The sequence below is a fragment of the Takifugu flavidus genome, chromosome 10 (genome assembly GCF_003711565.1).
Source record: "Takifugu flavidus isolate HTHZ2018 chromosome 10, ASM371156v2, whole genome shotgun sequence".
Classification (NCBI taxonomy): Eukaryota; Metazoa; Chordata; class Actinopteri; order Tetraodontiformes; family Tetraodontidae; genus Takifugu; species Takifugu flavidus.
Window position 1 is genome coordinate 1,448,284 of NC_079529.1, and position 25,009 is coordinate 1,473,292.

The following is a 25,009-nucleotide window of genomic DNA, read 5'->3' on the forward strand; positions in this document are numbered from 1 at the left end:
CTGACTGTACTGCCTTTCTGTACCACAGATGTTTGCGTCTCTTAAGATGGAAAAAAAAAGATGCACAGAGAAGGGTGCCTAATTCACTGGGGCTTCACTCTGTGTGTGTGTGTGTGTGTGTGTGTGTGTGTGTGTGTGTGTGATTCAGAAATGTGCCGTCAGTGTTTGAGGTAATTTGGGGGCAAAGCTAATCTCACGGTTCCTTGAACAGGCGTTAGAGGTTTTGCCGATCTCTAAACTTTACTTACCCTCCACTACAGATGCCCCCCCCCCCCCCCCAGCCACAACAGGAAAACCGGAACCAGTCGATCCTTTGTTGGACCCTGTTTGGTGACTGTGACGGCTCTGTCGTGCCTCACTGTTGTCGGGGCTGGCTGGAAGAGCAATTCCCTGGCTGACCTGCAGGGGAGTGCCAAGTGTTTCCAGTCGACCCAGCATGTTCACCTGCTCACCTGTGGCCCATCTGCTGGGATTGGCTGCCTGACGGGTCCAGGTATAAAACCTGTCTGGAGCGCATCGAGGAGGCCCTCTCGTCCTATCTGGTGTGCTGCAGTGGAGTTCGTCAGATGAGCCCGGAGCTTGTCACGGCCGCAGGAGTTTGGAGTTTCCCTCTTTGTGACTATTTGGACTTTTCTGTTTTATATTCCACTGGGTTCTTTAATAAATGTTATGTTGGGTTGAAAATCCTCATCGTTGGTCTCCCCATTTGTATGTCATGGCTACCCTGAGCCAAGTATTCGTGACAGTGACGCTGTTGCACCTTATTTTTTCAAAGCTCTTCTGCTTCGTATGCGTCCCTTCATGATTTCTCTTTTCTGGCTTCAAGAACCAAACCCCCCAAACAATAACTTACTTTTACCACATTTTAACATGTTCTCCATCCCTTTTGTCTCTTTAGACCAAAATCAGGTTTCAGGTTTGTGGTTCGTACAAACCACAAACCACCTCAGCCTCGCTTGAGATGACCTTTGCCCTGGGTTCTTCTGTGGGGTCAGCCTGGTCTTGGCATGTCTGTGAGGACGCCTTTCGGAATTCTTCAAAGACATGAGGACAAGCGACACGTCTACATTCCTGCAGCTTGGCCGGCACGTCCGGGCTGCACCAGCCTCCTCCAGAACGTGCATGTGCAGCCACAGAGGTGTGCGTTTCCACTCACTCTCCACTGTCATCTACATAAGTAATGTGACATCACAGCTGCGTGAGGCAGAGAAGCAGCGTCGCTCATCCATCAACCTGGGAGAGGACGAGGATGCGAAGAAGGTGGAATTATTTATTAAACCGGGAACGCGCCATTTCGGTCAGCAGGAGAGAGAGCGAGAGGGAAGTGATGCTATGAACACTGTAGCATGTTCAGCTCCCCCTCTACCCCAGCTAGGTGTCAGTGGAAGGTACCAAAACCGGTAATAGCTGACATGCTAATTTGTTAGCCTTTTTAATGGAAACATGGATAAATACTGGGAATACTGTCCTACAGTAGCCACAGCTTATCTAATCTCTGTATATATGAAAATCCTTTTGTCTCAACAGGAAACGGACCCAGATCTTCATAAATAAGTAGAAAATCCTCCATGAGCAGCTTGTGTGAGCACTGGGAGGATGAAAAGCTCCAGCACAGAGGAGCTCGGCCGATCTCAGGCCAATCACAAGCAGCAGGTGAATTCTGGTTCATATATTTTTATAATGTTCCGGCTCGGCTGACAGGAAGAAAGATGACAGAATCCTTCCAGCAAAAATTACAGTAATAATTCCACATGTCCTCTAAGGTGATGTTACCTTCATTTCTTCACCAAAGTTCTTTTTTTGTAGTCTCTCTGCATAACAATGACGATAATTTTAGAAACCTGGCCAAGGAAGTCAATTTTAAATAAATTGAAAACAGTATTTAATAACACCCCCCCCCCTCGAGATAATAAAGGGCAAGGAGCCAACAAAAAAAGATGAACATAAATCTTTTTACAAGAGGAGAAAAAATCGCATTACCAAGTGTTTAAAACTCATTTCTCCTCGGAGGCGTACGTGCGAGGAGTTAGATGTCGCTCCCGCACATTAGATTAGAACTCCTGGAATAAAGCAACCTGGTAATTTATCAGTAATTTGCCATGAACACTGAAGCGGCGAGCGGCTCGTCACGGTTTTGTGGTGTCGCACGGGGACAAATACCTTCCTCTATTTCCCCAAAGTATTTGTAAGTTATTGGATGTGGATCTCGATGTCATCAATGTTGCTCGACACAGTTTTGGAACCCAAAAAAAAAAAGCCCAATTCCACCGCTGAGAGTGTTAAATTTTCATCGGTTAAACACATGTGACGTGAACAGAGTCTGCTTTTATTGCACCTGGTGGGTAAATTTCTTCTTTTCCTGAGATTGGATTTATCATCCAGAGAAGCCTGTTCCACCAGCAGACAGGTGTGTGTGTGTGTGTGTGTGTGCAGCTTCGGTTACGTCCTGCTCGGCGTCCCGCTGTGCTTCTTCTGTACCCCTTTGAAAGGAAGCGTGTTCGAGTCGCGGTGTCAACGGCGACCCACCTGACACGCAGCCGCAGCGTGACACGGGCCGACCTCGCCTCCAGCTGATTGCACTGTAATAATAAAAATGGAGGCCGGGGCCGGTGCATGCGTCCGCTTGTTGTGAGCCAACGCATAGAAATGCAAGCTCCTGGCGGGGGTGAGCCCGTAGGTGTGTTCACCCTGTGGTCGCGCTTCATCCATGTTAATGCGCCTGCTCAGGTTTCCATACGTCCAAGGTCATATGCAGCGTAGCGCCGCGTTAGGGATTAGCAACCCCCTGCGCTCTTCTTGCATATGATCTGAATATGACCGCGGGCGATGAGGAGATTAGACTGACGTGTGGTCGGGTTTGTCTGCGAGCACTCAGGTAAATATTGGCCTATTCAGGATGTACAACAGCCTCTCAGGTCGGTCAAACAAACGTGCTGCTTCTGAAAAAGCTGGTGTTTGGGAGAAATCCTTCAGAGCTGGTATTTTTAGTCTGGTCTCAGTCCTTAAGGGAAAGAGCCAAGAATCTTTTAATCTTCAAATCTGCAGCATCTGGCCGATTCTTTTGACGTTTTTGGAGCTTGTTGTTTATGTTTACAGTTGCTGTGTGCCATTTTTACAAGATGTCAACGTCCTACACTGAGATCGGTGCGCAAAATCCAACTGGGAAGGTTTTAAAGTCTGGACGGACGCTCGGGGACTGGCACCTCGTCCTCGTGGCTTTGTTGGTTGTCATGCTAACGCCTTGTTAAGAACTAGCTTTTATGGAAATGGTGTAAGATGCTGCCCTCCGAGGTAATTTTGACATTTTTCTATTGATTATTCCCATTGATTATAAATAACATATTAATGCACTTCCACAGTGAGACTGCGTAACGATGCATATTCGCATTGTGATATTTGTGCTGTTGGATTAGAGCAACTTTAAACGATTGCACAAGAAAACACAATGCATCTTTATTTGCTGCTTTTGGAGGCCCAGTTTGGCTCCGCCCACAGACAGACAGACAGACAGACAGACACTTACGTACTTCAAACAAGTGAAAGAGAGCAAAGTACTTTTTTTAAATAAGCAACATTGTAGATATTTGGATTTTTGCTCCAACGTCGGCCATTTTTAAATGCAACTCAGCTAAGTTTTTCCCTTTGTTTTGGCAGGAGTAAAGGAATCCATCTATATTGAATCTAAAGCTGCCTTTTCTCTGTGTGTACGACTCAGGCGGAGCTGACGTTCTCTCTCACTTCATGTTTTCCCACCAAACAAAAGGAATATCTGCACCAGTGTTGAATGATTCCGGCTGCACCATGTTCAGCATCAAGCCTGCGTGATTTTAAAGTCATCACTGCGTCAGCCCTTTCTGGCTGCAGCAGAAATTCCTGGCAGAAGAAACCGCCGTTGTTGCGGCGCCACCTCTGCCTCTCAAAGCTCTTCCAAGAAGAGATTGCTATGCTTGAGCTAATCTCAGATGCTGAATCTTGCTCTGCGGTGAGTCTCTGGTTGTCTGTCAGGGGAGATTCTGCTCCCTCTACCTTAACAACCAAACCAACGAACCATGAACCGGCTCCCCCATCTTCAATCGTACATTTTTATGTGCACCTGCACTCTGTAGCACCCCCCCCCCCCCCCCCCCCCCCCCCCCCCCACCCCCACAACTGTCTTTCTCAGGGCTGAAATTCTGGTATCCAGAGCGACAGGATGGATCTTCGGAGCAGCTGTCTGTCAGTCTGTGACCAGGTCAGTTTAGGGACGATCTCCGGACGTCACAGCCGAGTTCATCTTGTCCAGTGACCCTTCGGACCCTTCGGTCTCCCCGCAGCTGCCAGAACATCGGTGCTGCACGGTCTCACCAGTGGGTGAACCTGATCTGGACACGTATTCTCGGGAGATGTTCTGCTTCAGTTTATCCTGTTGAAGAGGTGAGCAGGACTGGAGGCGACCCACAGACAGCCCGGAGCTCTCCCACAGGACGTTCCTCCTGGGTTGAAGGTCATGAGCCAAGCAGACAGAGGAAGAAATGCTGCCCAAACCACCAAACACTGAGCTGAAATCGGGCATCCGTGTGCAGGAAAATCGAAAACGCATCTGTCCTCGATGCATCTGTCCTCAGAAGTCTCCCCTCCCGCCTCCTGGGTGCCCAGGGCACCTTTCCGGGATGCTAGCCTAGCGTTTCATTCCATGTCCATCCCGGAAGTGTCAAGCCTGACTCCCTTTAGCTCACCGTTCCCTGTCCCGCCTCTCATCAGGGTAAAATACCTCACCCCTGCAGACAGAGACAGATGGGGGGGGGGAAAGCAGGCGCAGCCCCCCCCCGCTCAGCTCGGGTGATTTATGCCATCCTGGCGCAGACCTGCGCACGTGCACACTTGCATGTGATCATACATCACCGGATGGCAGCGCATGCATAAGTACGCGCGAACCGGCCGCCGCCTCTGAGCCGCATGCGTGACGGCACCTGTCTGGTGTGTTTTTTTGCTAAATGTCAGAGCTCCAGGGCTTCCTGGGAGGAAATGTGCAGATTTGAAAGAGAGGCAGCACACTGACATAATTTGTCCCTCCTCTGTGACAGCTAAAGAGGGCGAATTCCTCCCGCTTAATCCATCTGCCTGAGGTGTCCCTTAATCTGCCTGAGGTGTCGGCCCGAGCTGCATTCGCCCGCCCCGCAGATTGATCAGCGGCTTGACTTTCTGCCGAATGTCAACCAGGCAAACAGTGGGAATTCCTGGGAACGCGGCAGAAGAAAGGCTGAAGGGTTTGTGCGTCTTTAGTCTGCGCTGGGCGGGGGGGGGGGGGGCGGGGGCTGCAACAAGGAGGCGCTCGCCGTGTGCAAGACAACAATTTGTGAGTAAGGTCAGTGCAAAGCGCTCTTCTTTGCGGCAGCAATCCCTCTAATCAGGCCGGCAGACAGCCGCCTTTATATTAGTAATTCTGCTGGGTGGACTGATGCGGGGGGGGGGGCAGGAGTTGGTGGGTGAAGGGAGGGAGGAAAAGAAGCAAGGAAGGGCCAGTCAGATGGAGGAAATGAGTTTGATGGAGGAGTGAGTTAAAAAACAAACCAAAGAGAAAAGGAGGGGGGAGGGGGTCATGGTGGTGGTGGTGGGGGTCGTTTATCCTGCAGCCCAGGTAAGGGTGACCTGGTTGTCTCTGTCTTACTCCCTTGATGTCTCCATAATAGGTCGGTGAGGCTGGCAGACACGGCGGCACAGAAGCAGCTTCCCTGAGCTCACAGGCCTACAACTAACCCCTCCCCCCCGTCCACACACACACACACACACACACACAAATTATCATAAATGAATTAAATAGCACTATGTTTTATTTCCACTGGCCAAATGAAGCCCAGCCCTCCCCAGCTGTAAATATGCCCCCCTGCAGAGGCCGTTTATTTGACTTTCTACCTATTTTTCTGGGTCACTGGTGTGATTTCTTGTGCCTGAGACACAGAGCGCACAGAAGAGGCTCATTGTTCTGTCCCAGCACCAGAGACCATACGTAGGGCACGCGGGCTTCAAACGCCTGGATTCTCCATCTTTGCCCCTCCTGCCCTTTGTCTAGACGGCCTTTACCTCCATTTTACCTCCACCTGCTTGGTGTCAACATCTAAACGTAACTCAAGGACTTTTAATGTTGAAGGGATGCTTAAATAAACGTGTCACTGACTGTCATCAGCAGACGCTCCCTCTGGCGGGTGTCATTTTATGCACCACTGTTCAACAATAACCCAGAGAAATCAACGGTAGCATAAACACTGACCCGGCGACGATGAACAGACTCCTTTCATCCTCACGCCGTTGACTTACAGTGAGACTTCTCAGAGCTGGATTCATCCTCCAGGCGGCGTTTTAGACCAGGGCCTCTTTGATTTGTGTCTCTGCTCAGTTTGGAGCTCCCGTTTTTCATTTCCCTCATTGTCCCCTTGGCATGATGCCGTAACGACGGCCCCCTCCTTCGCTGGGTATAAAATCACCACATTACTTTGATTTAGAAATAAAACACACTGCAGCAGCAAAGTCACACACAGGAGGAGACGAGACGCAGAGAAGGGAAGGTGGTGAAAAAGGTGGTGAAAAAGCGAGGGAAGCCCAGCCCACAGCTACGGAGCGTTGTAACGGGGGCCATGTGAGCTGCTGCAGAGTAAAGATCATATGGGGAATTAAAGCTTCGGTCCTCGTTTTGACATTGTCTTTGAAATCTTCAGCGTTTTCTTCAACTGTGTCCCAAAAATGCACATTCACACAGGTTTGAAACCAGCTTCTTCTCACTCACAATCCAGCGAACGCAGAGGAGGCCTCTCACATATCTTCAATACCTCTTTCTGTTAAGCAAACGTGCCAAGAGAGGAGGTAGGAGAGGAGGCAAGAGGCTGAGTAGAGCATTTATAGCATTTTAAGGCCTCAAAAGGGTGACGTAGCACAGTGGGAAAACCGCACTGCATTGTGGGATTTGCAGTCATCTGCATAGAGGTACCGCTGCTTGTACGACGCTGACCTTGTCTTCTCTTCTTTTGATTTAACAAATTAAAAACACGGCGCAAACAGGCTGTGTCATTAACTGCCACAGTCGTTCAAGACAATCGCTTTGGCAAAAGAATAAAAAGCCAAGGAAGGGGCATCTGCTATGCTGTTTCACGTGTAGCACTTAGCAGACTGCTAGCATTAGCCAAGGTAGCTGTGACCACAGCTGTGGCTTAAATTATAGATAAATAACTGAGGAACCCCTAAATATTTCCCACATAAATGCAGAGTCGATATCAGGGCGGGAAAAATGTATTATGTTTTCAACAAACTGATTTAACTATTTATTTTGTAGGCACGGAACCGACGCCACAGTCAGCCAGTGGCAACTGCTGGATCAGGTACAACTAGAGGATTGTGGGACATTTGGGGTTCAGGTACTTGGCTTTGCCTCCAAGACAACAGAAACCATCTGTGATGCAATGGGAGCCTCCATTACTCACCCACAGGTCCAGGTACCAACACTGACAACTTCTTGTTACTTGTTCTGCACACGTTCCTCTGCACAGACAGCAACATTTCTCTCCACTGACGCTCTTATTTAACATCTATATCGCTGTAAAGCTTGACTGAAGGAACGTTTCACTGGTCTTCTGTCTTTTACTGGTCCAGTTTGACTCCATTAGCACATGTGTTTCTATCAAGGTTACATTTTCTTCTTGCTATGAGCAAGAACCCTGAAAGAGGGGCCGTGATGAAATATAAATATAGCCCCAAACATAAAAACACAAGGATATATGGATATATAATTTTTTATCACTGTACAGTGAGAGAGATGTGTGCCTGCAGAGATGAACGTTCGGATGGAAGACAGCCAAGGACACGCATAGATTTTACAGCAGGGGATGAAGTTCGGCCTCTCTGAGACGGTTGGTGCAAGCGTGGCTGTTCCAGCAGCTCCGGCTGTGAACTGCTGTCAGTCAACGGCGTCATTCACATCCTTTGTTCTACAGTAATAAACGTACGTTGCCCTTGTAGATGAGACGTCTGTGCCAATGAAGCCACTTCAGACAAATAGATTCAAGTGGTTTAAGTCGTGTTTACTTCCATTTTATATGGAGGCATCATTTGGAATTTAAGATGTATGATCAGAAGAGCCTTCACCACCTTCGTAGATCAATAGAAAAATACTTAAATGTATTCCACGATTTTTCCTCTTCCGCTAGCGAGCGTATGAAAGTGCTGACTGCAGCGGCTTTGGTGTAATTAACAGTCATGGCGGCTGTATGCTCACTAATTATGATATTTTCAACACCAAGTACCCAAGGCTCCTATTGCTGTGTGAGTTTCTCGCTCGTTTGTTTGTTTCCTCAAGCAAATATGTTTGTGTGAAGAAACGATCCGGCTCTTGTATTCGTAGACGTGTGGTGATGAGCGGAGCTTTGACGCTCATCCTTGACTTTTCCTCTGCTCGTCTGCAATTAATCACTGGCCAGGAAAGCAGCCCTGGGGCAAGCTGCTGTTGGACACTGCACAGCTGAAGAGCACTGATGAAGAGCACTGATGAAGAGCACTGATGAAGAACACAGCTGAAGAGCACTGATGAAGAGCACTGATGAAGAACACAGCTGAAGAGCACTGATGAAGAGCACTGATGAAGAACATTGATGAAGAGCACTGATGAAGAGCACTGATGAAGAGCACAGCTGAAGAACACTGATGAAGAGCACTGATGAAGAGCACAGCTGAAGAGCACTGATGAAGAGCACTGATGAAGAACATTGATGAAGAGCACTGATGAAGAGCACTGATGAAGAGCACAGCTGAAGAACACTGATGAAGAGCACTGATGAAGAGCACAGCTGAAGAGCACTGATGAAGAGCACTGATGAAGAACATTGATGAAGAGCACTGATGAAGAGCATTGATGAAGAGCACTGATGAAGAACACAGCTGAAGAGCACTGATGAAGAGCACTGATGAAGAACACAGCTGAAGAGCACTGATGAAGAGCACTGATGAAGAACATTGATGAAGAGCACTGATGAAGAGCACTGATGAAGAGCACAGCTGAAGAACACTGATGAAGAGCACTGATGAAGAGCACAGCTGAAGAGCACTGATGAAGAGCACTGATGAAGAACATTGATGAAGAGCACTGATGAAGAGCACTGATGAAGAGCACAGCTGAAGAACACTGATGAAGAGCACTGATGAAGAGCACAGCTGAAGAGCACTGATGAAGAGCACTGATGAAGAACATTGATGAAGAGCACTGATGAAGAGCACAGCTGAAGAACACTGATGAAGAGCACTGATGAAGAGCACAGCTGAAGAGCACTGATGAAGAGCACAGCTGAAGAGCACTGATGAAGAGCACTGATGAAGAGCACAGCTGAAGAACATTGATGAAGAGCACTGATGAAGAGCACTGATGAAGAGCACAGCTGAAGAGCACTGATGAAGAGCACTGATGAAGAGCACAGCTGAAGAACATTGATGAAGAGCATGAATGAAGAGCAGAGCTGAAGAACATTGATGAAGATCACAGCTGAAGAACAGTTCTGAAGAGCTCTCTATCAGCATTAAAGTACAGGCGAGGGATTAAAGGCGAGGGATTGTGGGGGAGTCTTCGGTGGCAACAGTGACCTTCCAGTCTATTCCAGAGGGGCTGTGTGTGTTTGCAGGCTCCCAGTCTTCCACATTCACTTTCTTAATTGGTTCAATTAGTTCCTCCCAGATAGCGTATGAATTTTACATCCTGCCCGTCCCCTGATAAAGTCCGGTTAACATATTACCGGGCAGAGGTTACAAATTGGGTTCCCTGCAGCGAGACTCAATACGCGGAGGATTTTAACCCCTTTATGAGGCTGAAGAGGTTAAAAACGGTTGTTGCTGACACTTTAATGAGGCGAAACGTGCGCTCGCTCCAGCCTCACACTGCTGGGAATTAGTACAATTAAAAGGTGCACACGGCAACACGGTACGAGAAATACTGTTGATAAGTGAGCAAGCTACGCATGCGTGCATGGACACACACACACACACACCACACACACACACACACACACACACACACACACACACACACACACACACACACACTTATTAAATCAATGGCGGCATGTGGACTGGGCAAATAAGTTAATGACATCACTATCATTTAATGACTGGGATTAAGATGCTATGTAGCTGAGCGAAGAGGCTCGGGAGACATTTGCGTGACTGTTGAATGGGGAGCCGGTATTGATCAGGAGCAGAAGCTCGTGCATCAGCTGAGCAAAGGCCATTAAGGTGGAAGAGACGCACACGCGCACGTTTGCGTGAACTGTATGAACCCGCAGCAGCTCAATCGTCGCGCTCCCCTTCTCCCTCTGTCTCGCTGAAGTCTTTGCATCAAAGCGTCTGATAGACGGGTGCAGCTGGCTGGTTGGGAGCAGTTTGGAGTCTGACTAGCATCCTGGGAATCGCAGGATGACTCAGCGCCACGGGGTCAGGATCTACAATAGCGCACCGCGGGGAACATTTCCATATAATGAACACGGTACGTCTTCCTCAGAAGCGCCCCCCCAAGAACCGGAGACGAGGACAACGCCGATAAAGACGAGTGAATGAGGAGGAAATCGCGAGTTTGCGATGGAGGGAGAGTCGCAGGGCGAGGAGGTGGAGCGGGGAGAAGGAGCCTCGGCGGATATTAGCGGAGGAAATTTAATGGAGAGACAAAGAAGTGGGGGCGTAAACGTTAACGCGGCGCCGTTTGTGCTCCCTCTGCTGCACTCGTGCGCACTCCTGGCTGTGCCGTGCACTTTTGCATCAGCCTCCTGCTGCCACTGTGAACAGAGGAAATGGCAGCGGCGGTTACGCGCATGCACATCTGCAAGGCCGGTGACCTGCTCGACACTGAGATGAAGGAAACAGATGATTTGATCCATCCATAAATTTACATTTCCGACTTTCGGCCTTGGATGCTGAAGCATTCTTTCTCCTCGTGCCAATCTGTGGAAGGGAAACAAGGCTAAACAGAATGGCTGCGTCCTTTTTTTTTTAATCCCTTGCAGGTTGCGAGTGTGAAATTGGTGAGATCACATGTGAGCAGCTGGTGCACCCGCACTGATACTGATCAAACACGCCTGATAACCAGCGCATCCAGTTCCATTTCCTCACTTACGCCAGCAGAAAGCATGACTGCGACGGCCTTTTTTATTTTTTTTCTGGAAAAAAATATTTATTGATTAAAAAAAAAAAAAATCGCGGCAAAAATCATTTCTTTCCACTTTTGTTACACAAAATTACGGAGCGAATCATCTCAGCAAAAGAGGCAACGTTAGCTTGGTTGAAGCTCTTCCACCTGTGTCATTTCATCACTTTCCCCGATTCAATTTCCTCTGAATTCCCATTAAAAAAAACAAGCTTTGTAGGTTCCCATGAAGTCGACTAGCAATGGAACTTAATCCCTGGTCAGCTCATTTGGAGCCTGCAGCTAAGCAATCAGTTAAACAATCAAAGAACCGATCCAGTGGCTCACTGCCCTCTGTCGATGCGTCTGCTGTGACCTATGGGCTGCAGCGGCGAGGGCTGCCGATCCATACCGCCGACAGCTTCCCCGGCCCTCCGCTCTCATTAGATCCACTCTGTTAAACCCCTTATGCGTCTGCCTGTAAGTTGGCGGCCGACAGCTGGGGATCAGAGAGAGCTGCTGCTGATCAGGGAGCTCCACAATAGCTGTAGAAGCTAAGAAAGAAAACACCAAAACGTATCACTTCTGTGGACTGTAAGGCAAGAGTGAGGATTCAGGCACCAGGAGATTGTCTGTTTTCATGACAGATTTGTCATTTATGTCGAGTTTCATCTAGAGGGAGGTCCGTTAACGAGAAATCCTCTCACCGTCCCCGTGAAGAATCAGCTACTGGTTGTGCGTCTTGTAAGAAAAAAAAAAGTACTGAGCTTCTTCTCTGGATGATGCTTTTGCTGCTGGCAGGCTGCTGGGTGATGCTGTGTGTGCGCTACGGTGTGCGTGTGTGTCCTCGTATGTGGGACTTATACTACAATACACTTTCTGTGACATTCTTACTGGTCTTCACAACTTTAGAGAAGGGTTTGAGGGTTAGGAGATGAGGATAGTTGTGGTTAGGCATGTGGTTGTGATGGTCAAGGTTGAGGAAAGGGGCTGGAGAATGTATTAGGTGTGTGTGTGTGTGTGTAGGTGTGTGGGAGCGCTTGAGGTGTCATTCTGGGGTGGAGTTGAGGCGCATGGGACTCTGTGGCACAGAGGAGTCACATGGCATCGACATGGTGGGAGTCGTCAGTCCCATCTTCATCAGGGAAAGCTCGTCTGTCACCGAGATGGAGCGAGAGAGCGCTGGACGGGCACCTGCCGGAGGACCTGGAGAGAGAGAGGGAGGGGAGAGAGAGGGAGAGAGAGGAGGAGAGAGAGAGAGGGGAGAGAGAGGGAGAGAGAGGAGAGAGAGAGGGAGAGAGAGGAGAGAGGGGAGAGAGGGATGAGAGAGGAGGAGAGAGGGGGAGAGAGAGGGAGAGGGAGAGAGAGGAGGAGAGAGGAGGAGAGAGAGGAGAGGGGAGAGGAGAGGGGGAGGAGAGGAGCGGAGAGGAGGAGAGAGAGGGGGGGGGAGAGAGAGGGAGGAGAGAGAGGAGGAGGAGAGAGAGAGAGAGGAGGAGAGAGAGAGAGGGGAGAGGAGGAGAGAGGGAGGGGAGAGAGGGAGAGAGAGGAGAGAGGGAGAGAGGGAGAGGGGGAGAGAGAGGGAGAGAGAGGAGGAGAGAGGGAGAGAGGGGAGAGAGGGAGAGAGAGAGAGGAGAGAGGAGAGAGAGAGGAGAGAGGAGAGAGAGAGGAGGAAGAGAGGGAGAGAGAGAGGAGGAGAGAGGAGAGGAGGAGGAGAGGGAGAGGGGGAGAGAGGAGAGAGGGAGAGAGAGGGAGAGAGAGGGATAGATAGATAGATAGATAGATAGATAGATAGATAGATAGATAGATAGATAGATAGATAGATAGATAGATAGATAGATAGATAGATAGATAGATAGATAGATAGATGGATAGATAGATAGATAGATAGATAGATAGATAGAAGGCTCGTTAGTCCCTTCAGCTGATTATGGTAGCTTCTTTCTTCTCTGTCTGCATCCTTTATGCTGCCTAACGTAATGGGACTTGATGTTGCTGATCCCAGCTGTGCTGTCTGTCCTGGGGGGTATATGAGGCTCGTTTTCCTTTGCTTAGCCGTTCCTCGTCGGCATGTGGAAGGGCAGCGGTGACATATGTGAGGCGTACGTGTGTGTCTGTGACAGGTCCACGGTTCTCACGCTGCGTTAACTCACCGTCAAAAAGGGCAAAACTATTTCAATTCTATTTCTATTTGGAGGTTTAGACCCTGTTAGTTACGTTTCCTGATTCATATTCAGCTCACACGCCGGGTGATTTATTAGAGCGACTACAGTAAATGACATCCATTTACTTTTATTACGGCAGATAAATGACAAACTATTCGCTGGACTCCGCGCGGTAGAGTGCAGTAGCGGGCTTTGGCCTCTAGGGGGTCATGCCAGTGCAGGAGGCTGCAGCAGGTGGGGGTATGGGGTGGGGTGTGGGGGGGGGGGCTGTCCATCCCACTGGGAATTGCATCATTAACATGGCCCACATCCAGCCGAGGTTCTACAGACCAGCCAGCAGGGGGCAGGATGCCCATACACACACACACACACACACACACACACACTTACACACACACACACGGTGACATTTGCAGCTAAGTGCTGCAGAACTGGTTATTTATACGGTAGAGGGGGGGAGAGTTCAGCAAGTGGCTGCATTACATTGTTTATCAGGCCGGTGCAGTATCGTTGCCCCTTCACGGGCCAGTTCTACTCCTCCCCCGTTACATCTATCTCTCTGCCGTCCTTTTCTGGACACACACACCCTGCGTTCCTCCCCCCTCGCCGCTCCTTCTGAGCGCTCTTCCGCCACCATCTTTCTCCCACAGATGAACACGAGCCATCTGGGCACTTGTAAAGACGGAGCAGAGGGACGAGCAGCCCCCGTTCAGGGAGGTTAGCTGGAACCCTGGGGCACGTTGAGAGCTGTGGATAATCAAAGGTTCACCTCCACCCCTCTCCTTCCCTAACCAGCACGTTCACACCTGTGTCTTCCCCTCCATCACCTGTGTCCCACCAGAGGGGGACAGGTCCTCAGCCTCACCTGCGTTCTGGTTGGATTTCACTTTGCAGTTGGTCTTGTCCTGCATGGTCCGCTCGTACTCCCTCACCTCCTCCATACTCAGGCCTGCAGGGGGGGGGAGCAGAGGACAACGCGGACGCACAATCAGGCTAATTAATGAGAGAATATGTGCGTAAGAGAACGGCGGAGTTACTGAGAGGAGCCTCATCTCGGATCTCGCTGTGTTCCAGACTCACCGTGCCATTCGTCTAACCAAGCCACGGCCTGCCTGTGACCCACCAGGAGAATATCCCGGATGTTCTGGAGGAAAATAGAGACGCAGCAAATATGGAATTAATCTCCACAGAAGGACGGGAGGCATCTTCATTAGCAGCTTTAATTATGTGAACTTTCATTAACGGTTTGGGATAAAGGCCACTGCTTGTTTCGCAATTGAATGTATTTTAATGCATCATCTTTATGTGTGTGTGTGTGTGTTGGGGGGGGGGGGGCATCTTTTCATCGGCTGTGTGAGATAGCAGCCGGCAAGCTGGTCATTATTGGAGAAGAAAAACCCTGATGGGGTGACGCGGCGCTTAATCATCCTCTGCTGAATCGGCCCTGAACCGCCACTTTCAGAATAATGACAGCTCATTACAGTACATGGCAGCATGCTGGGGGGGTCCAACGTGCTTTATTTAATACAGTTATTGGTTTATACTGGAAAGAGTTTCAAAAGCAACAATGTGCAGATTTAGAAAATGAAGTTGCTATTATTAGAGGGTGGGGAGGGGAGACGCTCCCACACAGAAATAAACATCTTTCAGACCGATGTTGCTGGAAATGCACGTTAAAGCGTCCGCACTCTGAACAGCAGCCATGGCAACGGGCTGTAGAGGGCCGGCACGGACCAATCGGAAGCGAGCGTTCAGCAGCGCCGCTCGACAACATTTTCTACATCAACCTTCATTTGGTGAAACTCTCGATGTGTTTGGATCCAGATGAACGTCGGCTGACCACCTAAACCTGCGCGCGGTGCTAATTTGAGGCGATTAACAGCCGTAATCAAATAATGTCGAGATATGGAGTTTGTGATGATGTATTTGACAGAATGTCACAGTATCAGGACACCAGTGGCGCTGGTGGATTCCTCCTGTACAAGGTCAAAGACTTGGTCGGGCAGAAATGGGCTGAATCACTTAAAGCACTTACGAAACGAGCTCCTTTCTCTCCTTATTTTCCCTGTTTGACAAACACTGTCGCTCATAAATGGCTGATCAGATCGTGGGGGGGGGGGCAAACAAACAAAACAGGTTTTCTCACTTTGTGTATGAACTCCTCGGTCTTGGTCTGGAAGCCGTACACCTCGAAGCTGCACTGCACCCTCTTGTAGGAGCACATAATGGGCACCTGCTGCTCCCTCCAGCCCTTCTCCAGCGGCCCCCGGCCCGTTTTCCTCGACTGCCATCGACTCAGATCCTGCACAGAGCAAGTGGCAGTTTGCTGACTCCACAGAAACGCTGACCCCCGGAGAGGCTCGTGCACGCGTGTAAGGACAAGCTGACAGCGCGGGCGCGTGTTTCAGGGCCCGAGACTCAAGTGTGAGAAGAGGCATCTGCAGCCGGAGGATGACTGTGTCGAATTCCCCGCTTTGTGAGGACAGCACGTCTGTTTGTTGTGCACGCGCGTATGCGGAGCAGAAGCGAGCGTGTTTACGTGCGATTTCTCCACACGCTTCTGTGTTCAGAGACGTGCCGAGTGCGGAGTCTCTGCGGACCTGTGGAGTTTAAAGGAGCGTTAACGCTCTGCTGAACAGAGGATGAAGACGGGCAGATTTAAGAGCACGTGGGTGTATTCTTTTGATGCTAGTTTTCAGGAGGAAAGAAAAAAAATCCCCAGTAAGGGAAAAATTAAGAGGGTGTCTGCGCACTCCCGTAAATACAGAGCAGTCTGCCGTCGCCCCCCCGCACGACTGCTGCGTTTGGCATATTTGATTAGCGCGTAACGCTATTGAGGCGTTAAATACTAAATGCAGCCCCGGTTGAAATGTTTGATGGTTTTGTGAGATTTCATTTGGAACGTTTTCTTTCCTGCCGTTCCGTGTGAGGAAGGGTGCTACCGCTGAGGCGGAGGGGCGGAAGGCCCCACCGGGACTGAGCGCCACCTACCTCGGTCTCTTTGTAGTGCTTGTCAGGGATGGGGTCACTCAGGATGTCCAGGAAAGTCACACTCCCGGCCGGGGTCGGCGAGTCCCCGAACACCTACGACCCAACAGATGTCGGAAGGTCACACGGAATAATGGGGCAGAGGTTTGAAGCCTGGCACACATGCAGCCACTCGGCGATTAGGGGCCGTGGAGAAAAGCGAGGACACGCGGCACAGCAACCAAGGACGGAGGTAGAAATGTTTAAAAAGGAGATGAAAATAGGGATTATGTGAAGAATTGCTTTCAGTGTCGATATAAGAGCATGGTTTTCCTGCAGTGGGAACGTGGCGGGGCTTTGGGGAACGCACTCTTATGTGACCTTGTGTTCTTCTGAGGTCGACACAAATACGCCGGTCAGGCTGTGATAACGGCGCTCCTGCGGCGCCGTCGTCAGTCTCTGTCTTCTCAAGGTCTCGCCCCCTTCTGCGACTTGTGTTGTGTTCACACGTTCATCCTTATTTTCTCTCTCCGTTTTCCGCGCCGTGTAAACATGCACGGCGGAACGCAGGAAGCCTCGTCGGTGACCGCAAAAATGTTGAGATGGACAAGTGGTCCCAACTGGGACCAGGGCCAGGACTGGCGCTCAATAGAAAACAACGTTCTAGCAAAATCTGCCTTAAAAGCTGAACTGCAGGGAACCTTTTAGAGCACCTATTAGGTTGACAAGAGCTGTAAAAGGGACAAATTCCCTCCGAAGACTGGGACTTGCACTGCGGCCTCCCAGCCTTTGAGCGACGGCCTCAGGGTGCTTTCACACATGAAGTTAATCTTGTAATTATGCTACAGTCACATTTAGACCTGGCAGGATTATAATAAAGGAGAGGAGCCTTCTGAGCAGCGTTTTTCACACTTGGAAGGCTGTTTTAATGTCAGTCTACCACTAGAGGTCCCCGTTCCTGCTGTGAGAAATTCATCCATTCATTTATTTGTTCATTCATTCATAGATGCTCACACACAACATGCTAACTCATCTCCTTCCAGTTCCAGAGCCGTTTGGCAGCTCCCGCCCAACCCAAGAGCAAATCCTTGAAAGCCTTGTTGTTGTTTTTGGACTGTAATACTATGTATGAACTACAAGAAATGGCGCATTTCCACTGCAGGAAATTCAGGGTAACTACACAGGGGGCCGTTGGTGCGCATCTCCACAACAGGAACTCCCCCCAAATGGCCGTTTTCGGGAACTTTTACGGGGCTGAACGGTCCTGCTCCAGGGCAGGGACCAGGGCCCAGAGAACTCATGAGTGGAGCTTGAAGTTAACTTAGCACCGATTGGCTAAACCTAGAGCCAGATGTGACCCAGCATTAGTGGAGCATTAGCCTAGCAGACGCTGCTTCTCCTCTCATTCGTACTGTTGCGTCCACGGCAACGGGAAAAACGGCAACCACGTCTGGTTTTGTAGTTTATAAGGATCACGACACAAGATGTGCTGTTTACTTAATATTTATGCAGATTGCAGCGATAGATTGGGGGGGGGCAAAAACTCACTGAGCACTAGGAATTCATTTTCTCTTGTGAAATATGTGGATTCATCGTTTTTCCGAGCACGTTTTAAAAAAAACAAAAAACTCTGCTCAAGATGCTAAATACGATTGCGGTGTAGCCAAAGCATTTAGCTTCACACGATGAATCAAATGAACTCCCGCCGTCACGTTATCGTTCATTCCAACATAATTAAAGGCGAAGCAGCGGACGAATGGATACAGCAGCAAAATCAATGATTGTATCAGAAAGCCTGCAGGAAGAGGGCTCGACGGAGCGAACTGATTGCTCTCGCTTTCGATATTCGCCACACAACACAAACGTGTCGCCTCATATCTTCATGTAAACACGGAACTTAGACTTCAGTGGCGTGACCGCTTACTTACTGTATTTCCATCTCATGGGAACCACCTGAATTTAAAACAAGATGCACCACATTTCTAAGCTAACTGGTCCGTCTGACGCGCTCAGACCTGCTCCCTGACGTGAGGGGACTGGCCGTGTCTGTGTGTGATTGTGTGTGCCTGTGTGTGTCTGTGTGTGTGTGTCTGTGTGGTCTGTGTGTGTCTGTGTGTGTCTGTGTGTGACTGTGTGTGACTGTGTGTGACTGTATGTGTCTGTGTGTGTCTGTGTGTGACTGTGTGTCTGTGTGTGACTGTGTGTGACTGTGTGTGTGACTGTGTGTGACTGTGTGTCTGTGTGTGTGACTGTGTGTGTCTGTGTCTGTCTGTGTGTGACTGTGTGTGACTGTGTCTGTCTGTGTCTGTCTGTGTCTGTCTGTGTGTGACTGTGTGTGACTGTGTGTGTGACTGTGTGTGTCTGTGTGTGACTGTGTGTGTGTCTGTGTGTGTCTGTGTGTGTCTGTGTGTGTCTGTGTGTGACTGTGTGTGTCTGTATGTGTCTGTGTGTGTTGTGTGTGTCTGTGTGACTGTGTGTGTGTGTCTGTGGTGTCTGTGTGTGACTGTGTGTGTCTGTGGTGTGTCTGTGTGTGACTGTGTGTGTCTGTGTGTGACTGTGTGTGTCTGTGTGTGTCTGTGTGTGATGTGTGTGTCTGTGTGTGTGTGACTGTGTGTGTCTGTGTGTGTCTGTGTGTGACTGTGTGTGTTGTGTGTGTGTCTGTGTCTGTCTGTGTGTGTCTGTGTGTGTCTGCCTGGACACATTACAGCACAGCCAGCTGTTGCATGTTTGTTTAATAGATCGGCCATCTTTGCTTGGCTCATTCTGCCTGTAATGAGCTCATCATATCGATGAACACTTGATACCCCTCCCTCACCACTCCATCTCTCTCACCTGCCCCCCCCCCCTCCCCCCAGTCATACTCACATTGTCGTTACTGCCGTTGTTGTTCTCAAATCTCGTCTCGATGCGGATGTTGAACCTGGGGAGAAACGATACCTGCGGGGGTGATGAAGGAGAGGGGGGGGTTGAGGAGGCTGATCGAGGGGCTGCAGATTAGGTGGTCTGAGATGCGCTTTGCTGGGTTCGTGCACGATAAATGATGTGTGAGGAGACTTACTGAGTATTCTGCAGCAGCGGGGGTGTCGAACATGGACAGAGAGGAACATCATTAGCCACTCAGTCATGGGCGAGCATGCAAAGTTTCTCACGCGTACGCCGTCCCACGGGGGGGACGCGCACGTGCGCGCCCATAATACTGTTCATGGGACTCGGGAAAAGGCGCGATTTTAAGTAAACATGCTTGCACCAAGGCCAAAGAACATTCAGACACGCACCGGTGATGGTGTAGGGGTAGAAGTTCCAGGCCTTCTCCGTCACGTAGAAGAACCTCGGGACCAAGGCTTTGGCCCAGGATGGAAGTTTACTGGAAATGAAAACAAAGGCAGGTAGAAGAATGACGCCGCGAGCCAGCGATCAGCAGGTGGTTGCAGCTATTTTTACCCACTTTACCTGAGGGCGACTCTCAAGGCAACGTTCTGTGACTCAGTTCTGAGTTTACCCGCCTTGTCAGGGCCCTTTGTCTCAAGATGATTGAAGAGCCTGCGCTTTGTTGTTATTGTACTAATCTGTGCGGTATCTGTGTGTGTGTGTGCGTGTGTGTGTGTGTGTGTGGTAAAAGGGTCCATCTCAGAATATTTAGTAACGAGTACCAAAAGTCCCACGAGCGCAGAGAGATTAGGAAAATCCTCAGCAGCCAGAACATTTCTTTACTTCTTTAAGAGTTTATTTTAGGATTAGGCCTTGGGTTTATGGTGGTGATTAGAATAATTGCTGAGGTCACGTCGGGGTAATAAGGGAGGTCAGCCGGGGGTTAGGAGCATATTTGGAGCATTTGTGTCATTTTTTTTTTTTTAATTAGCCCTCTCCATCATCACAATGCAGCGATTAACCATCTTTCTAAAGCGAACGCAAGGAAAATAATGATCTTTTCACAATAACAGCTGCAACGGGCGTGCACGTGTCCTAAATCCCTGTAGCCGAGCATCGAGACGCGGAAGTTAGCTCACAACCTCCAGAAATTAGCTTCATTTTGAATGATCACGCAATAATCTGAGATAAAATCCAAAAACTTAAGAGGACGTAGAGGTTTTGACTCTGGCCATGAGTCGCTCAGTCCAACCCACCAGTTGCCAGGTAACCGCCCCTCCAATCGAATTGTAGCATTGAAAAGCACACAAATATCCATATTAAGAAATCCATAACTGGTGTTTGATCTGCGTTTCCAGTTTTTCCCTCCCTGCAGAACTGTCAAACTGCAGCCGATGGAAGAAAAGCTGGTAATTGCCAAACGATTTTTACGAGTTTCCCACAGGTAACTGAGCCATGTTTTCCTTTCAGGGCGGTTACGCGGTTTATTTGACAATTAGCTGATGAAGCATGGACGTTTTTACGGGAACACACGCCCCCAATGTCAGCCAGTGCCCACTTGAACTTTGGATGTGCACGGCGGCCGGTCGGCTGTGTGATGAAATGAGGGTTTATGGCCCTGAGCGATAGCCAGAACCTGGATCAGCGTACGGGGAAGTGAGCTCAAAGATCAGCCACAATCACCCTGCTGACTGACACCGCCGACAGCTGGGGAGGGGGGTGGGGGTGTCGTGCACGTTTACCTGCTCAGGTAGATGCGCTTCTCCGTCAGCTGTCCCCGGCCGTACTGAGGATGGACGTCCGGCTCGTTCCTCACCACCTCCACCCCGTCGCCTCCGTCGCTCTGCTCACAGCTGTGCTTGCTGATCATGTAGAGTTGGCCGATCCTGTACTGGAGGTCCAGAGATGACGACAGTGGGGAGGACGGTGATAATGGGGTGGGAGGAGCAAGAGAAAACAGATGAGATTAAAGTGAATACGTGTTAGGAAATGGCGTTAGAGTCCATCTTGGACAGCATTTTCCTTCAAGTGTTGACAGTCGTGGAGGATTTCGGTCACGTTCTGACACAACCGTCAGTCGGTGCCCTTGACGACCGACCTCCAGCTGTGACCATTACGTCATCCTCCAGAGATGTATTAAAGTTGGTGAAGTAGCATCCTAGCCAAGTCTCCGCTGCGTAGGGAGTCAGCAGAAATAGTCCGTTTGTTTCTTCATTTTAATTACCCTCCACTGTGTGAATGATTCATAATCCGGCTAGAAGATCCGGGGATAAGGTGGTGATCAACTATCTTTACAGTTCAAATCGGGTACCTGGAATTATCCCTGTCAACCTGCCTGGCGTCGGATGTGAGGTGTGTTTTCAGGACTCTAAAGTAATCTCAGCTAGTTTTAGTAAAGTTCTGAGTTGGGTTAAGAAAAAGACTGAAATCTTGTTAATTATTGTTTAAGACCCATTTTTAAAAAATATGTGGCCCCCGTGCCGTCGTGCACGTGAGCAACGTGGCCCCCAGAGACTCAGAGGCTTGACCGTCCCGCTCTGAAGACTTTTCCCAGGTGAACGCAGCAGGCATCAATCTCAAATTGGCCGGCCGCGGCGAACGCCTGGCGCCTAATTTACGGGCAGATGGGATTTTGTTGTCCGCTGCAGCCGGTTTGAGGTGGGTGCTGATGAGGCTGGAGAACATCCGAAGGAGGACGTGGCCTCCGGGCATCTGGAGCGGACTCCTCCATTAACTCCTCCTCGGCAGAATCGGCCTCGTACAAATGACGTCCACGTGAGGACGTCTCATCGTTTCCTCCCCTGAAGCTCCGGCTCCGTCCTAGCTTATTCGGTAGAGCAGCACCTTTTAAAAGTGATCTTCAAACACCAGAAAACCTGGTGTTTCTCCCCCTTGCAGCCCAGCGTTGGTGTATTTTGGAGTACGAGGGGGGAACGGAGAACGATCCCAGGTTATCCCAGGTCGTCTCGTGATTTTGTTGGCGCTCCTTTCTGTTCCAATAACTGCCAAACGTCAATATTCAATATTTACTCGTGGGCCTTCGTTAATCAAAGTGATGGACGCTCAGCGGAGGGCGGCAGCTCCTCCCACACCGCCACGCCACTTTCTTTGTGAGAGGCTTCACAAAGATGTTGAAAAAGACGTATTTGTGCTGAGATGTCAGTGGAAGGCTGTGATGAACGGCGTGTTGAGAGACTCCTCTGTGGCTGCAGCAAGCGCCTTTTCCCACAACTGTCTTTTCAAACATCGAGGCGCTCATAAATTCCAGGGACGTGTAAATATAGCTCATTGCGGCGGGACGGAAGCTCTGCGGAGGGCGTCGGTGTGAACTGTTAAGGCTTCTGAAAATGCAAGAATTCAGGGTGGAACTGAAGGCACGAGGCCCCTTTCACTCAGAGGAAATTTACATGAAAGGCAAACAGAATTAACAGGATAACTGGGCCAAACTGTAAAATGATAACGACCGCGGATCAAACATTTGGGTTCTGTTCCCTTATAAAAGGGCCACAGTAAAACCCTGATTCACCTTGAAAGTTGGCCGGTTTAGCGCCGAGTTAATAGAGTGACTTCTTTGACATTGCTCAACGGAATATTGTGTCTGATTTATAGCCGTGTCGTAGGTTTTAAAATTAACCTGACGGCTCTTTTTATATCTGGTTTCTTTTTTTCCCCCTCCCCTCGGTCTGCGAGGTGGAACGTTTGCTGAGCCAGCAGCTTCCCAGCTCCTCCTGTATTTACAGTAACAGACCCTGTGGCACTGGGAACTCCATACTGGTGGACCAGTGAGGAAGCCTGGATCCAACCACAGCACCAACCCCCCCGCTCACTCCTCAACAACATTCCTCCAGTATTCCAGACGTTACTGGGTTCCAGAGGTGCTCCCGCGCCTCTCCACACATGGATACTGCTGTTGTTGCTTTAATAAAAGGAAGTAAACTCTGCCGGGCTGCTCCAATAAGCTGCCAGTAAACTTCATAACGTTCAGTGGGAAGAGGATTTGCTGCAAGCTGCAGCTCGTGCGCGCCCGGCACCGATGCTCTAAAGCCCATTTTGGACGACTATTTGTCACTGTCATTGTTGTGGTAACAGGAAGAATAGAGGAGGAGGAGCAGGAGGGTAACAGAGGCGATGAAGATGTTCCCTTCGAAGGCCACGTCGGCGCGTTCTGCTCTGTCTCTTTCGCGGAACCTTCATTGTTTATCAGAATCTAGCGAAGCCACAACCGGTCCAACCAGTCCCGCTAGGGATGGTCCAGTCAGGGGAAGCTGGAAGGCGGGCTAATTGGGGGCTGGTGCACCAAACACCTCAGAGGCTCCGCCAGGCCCGCCGAACACACCTGTGCCCAGCGTCTCGCCCCGTCGGCGCTTTTCTTATCAGCACATCGACTCTGTCGTCAGTACCGGAAACAGTCGCTGACGTGTAGAACTCTAACGCCCTGCGTTCTTTTGGAGGTCTGCAGCAGGAGCGAGTCCCTGCGTGTGCTTTGTCTCCGCGTGCGAGCGTGGGAGCGACAGACACTTACCTCCTCCAGGGTCAGGGGCATGCATATGCGGTACTCTTTCATCAACATGGTGCTGTCACAGAGGAGCCGCGGCCGTCTCGGTCTGCGCTGCGGCTGGTCCCGTGCTGACCTCTTTTCTCCACGCTCTTCTTCTTTCGTTTTGCTGAAGTCAGTAATCCGTGGAGTTAAGTGTCAATGAGTATCGCTGCGTTTTTTTTCTTCCATCCCCCCCCGCTCTGCTGACTTGTCGCAGTTTTTCCTGTTTGTGTTTGTGTGTGTTTTTGCTCAATTAGCTTCCGGTACGGACTTTAAAAACTGCAGCCTCTTCTTTTCCTCCAACTTCTGCTTTCTGCTCTCCTGCTGCCGGCTGCCCTCTCTGGTTGCTCCCTGAGAATGTGGTAATTAGCTGTGCCTTAAGACTGAAGCCAAACCAACCTGTTCTCCCCTCTCTCTGCTTTGTTTGGTCTCTCCCCACAGGTCTCATATGTAACCTTGCCGTCGGCTCACCGCTCCTCCCCTCGTGTCTTGGCCGTCCCCTCTATTGAAATTCCGTCACCTGTTCCCTCCTTATCTCCTTTATTCTCGCCCTCCTGTATTATCTACTCCCCGCCCACTCTATAATAGTGCCTCCTCACCTATGTCCTGCCCCCCCCCGTACCCTGATCTTTATCTATCTCCTGTCCATCATTGTTTTCAACCACAACATGCCATCATTCTGTCTCTGCTGTCAGCCTGTGAACTGCAGCATGCACCTTCTAATCTTCCCTCTGAGACAAGGATTAAAAATTACCAGGGCTACGTGAGAACACAGAATCCACGCATGACCTTGTGACCTTTGGCCATGGTCCAAATTAAATCTGTGTTTGGTTCCTAGTAGTGGAATCAAAGCATCCATGATTTTTCACTCCTCAAGCCCCAGGACTGTTCTCTTTTTAGAGGCGTGTTCCAAGCAGAATGCAACGTTGTATCACACAGGTGAATGGAAACATCACGCCTCATTGCCCCCTGGCTCTAAGGGACGTAATGGGTGTAAGAGGGGGGAGTGGGGATGGTGGGTGAGGTATTTGTTTTCTCAGGTCAGACCAGGGGATTTTGAAGCAGCTATGATAGCGGTTAGCAGCTAACCTGGAGCAGATCCGCCTCTTTAAACACTGGAACCGCCGCCACAACAAAAGGTCGGGAGTTTCCGTAAAAGCGAAAGACAAATTTATCCATCAAATGACGGCGGCGGGAATGATGAATGAGTGTTATTGCCACGGTCTTCTGCCTGTCGCACATGAGAAAAACATCGTACGTGACTGCTTTTTGTCTGAGGAGCGCCAGGCCGCTCTCTCCAATCACATTCCTGCGCTAACTTTACAACACAGTGGTCCTCGTCTTTAATGT

General features: G+C 49.9%; 1 protein-coding gene across 1 annotated transcript; it reads right to left on the reverse strand.

Moving 5' to 3' along the window:
• Positions 1-10,088: 10,088 nt before the first annotated feature.
• On the reverse strand, positions 10,089-24,096 carry pitpnc1b (phosphatidylinositol transfer protein cytoplasmic 1b). Its single transcript, XM_057046121.1, has 11 exons — positions 23,931-24,096; positions 23,645-23,786; positions 20,865-21,013; positions 19,530-19,618; positions 19,313-19,320; positions 19,120-19,191; positions 16,279-16,371; positions 15,434-15,589; positions 14,368-14,431; positions 14,153-14,236; positions 10,089-12,331 (listed from the first exon to the last, which is right to left on the reverse strand). The coding sequence occupies exons 2-11, from the start codon at positions 23,690-23,692 to the stop codon at positions 12,174-12,176; spliced, it is 921 nt and encodes a 306-aa protein (XP_056902101.1). The 5' UTR covers positions 23,693-23,786; positions 23,931-24,096; the 3' UTR covers positions 10,089-12,173.
• Positions 24,097-25,009: the final 913 nt, after the last annotated feature.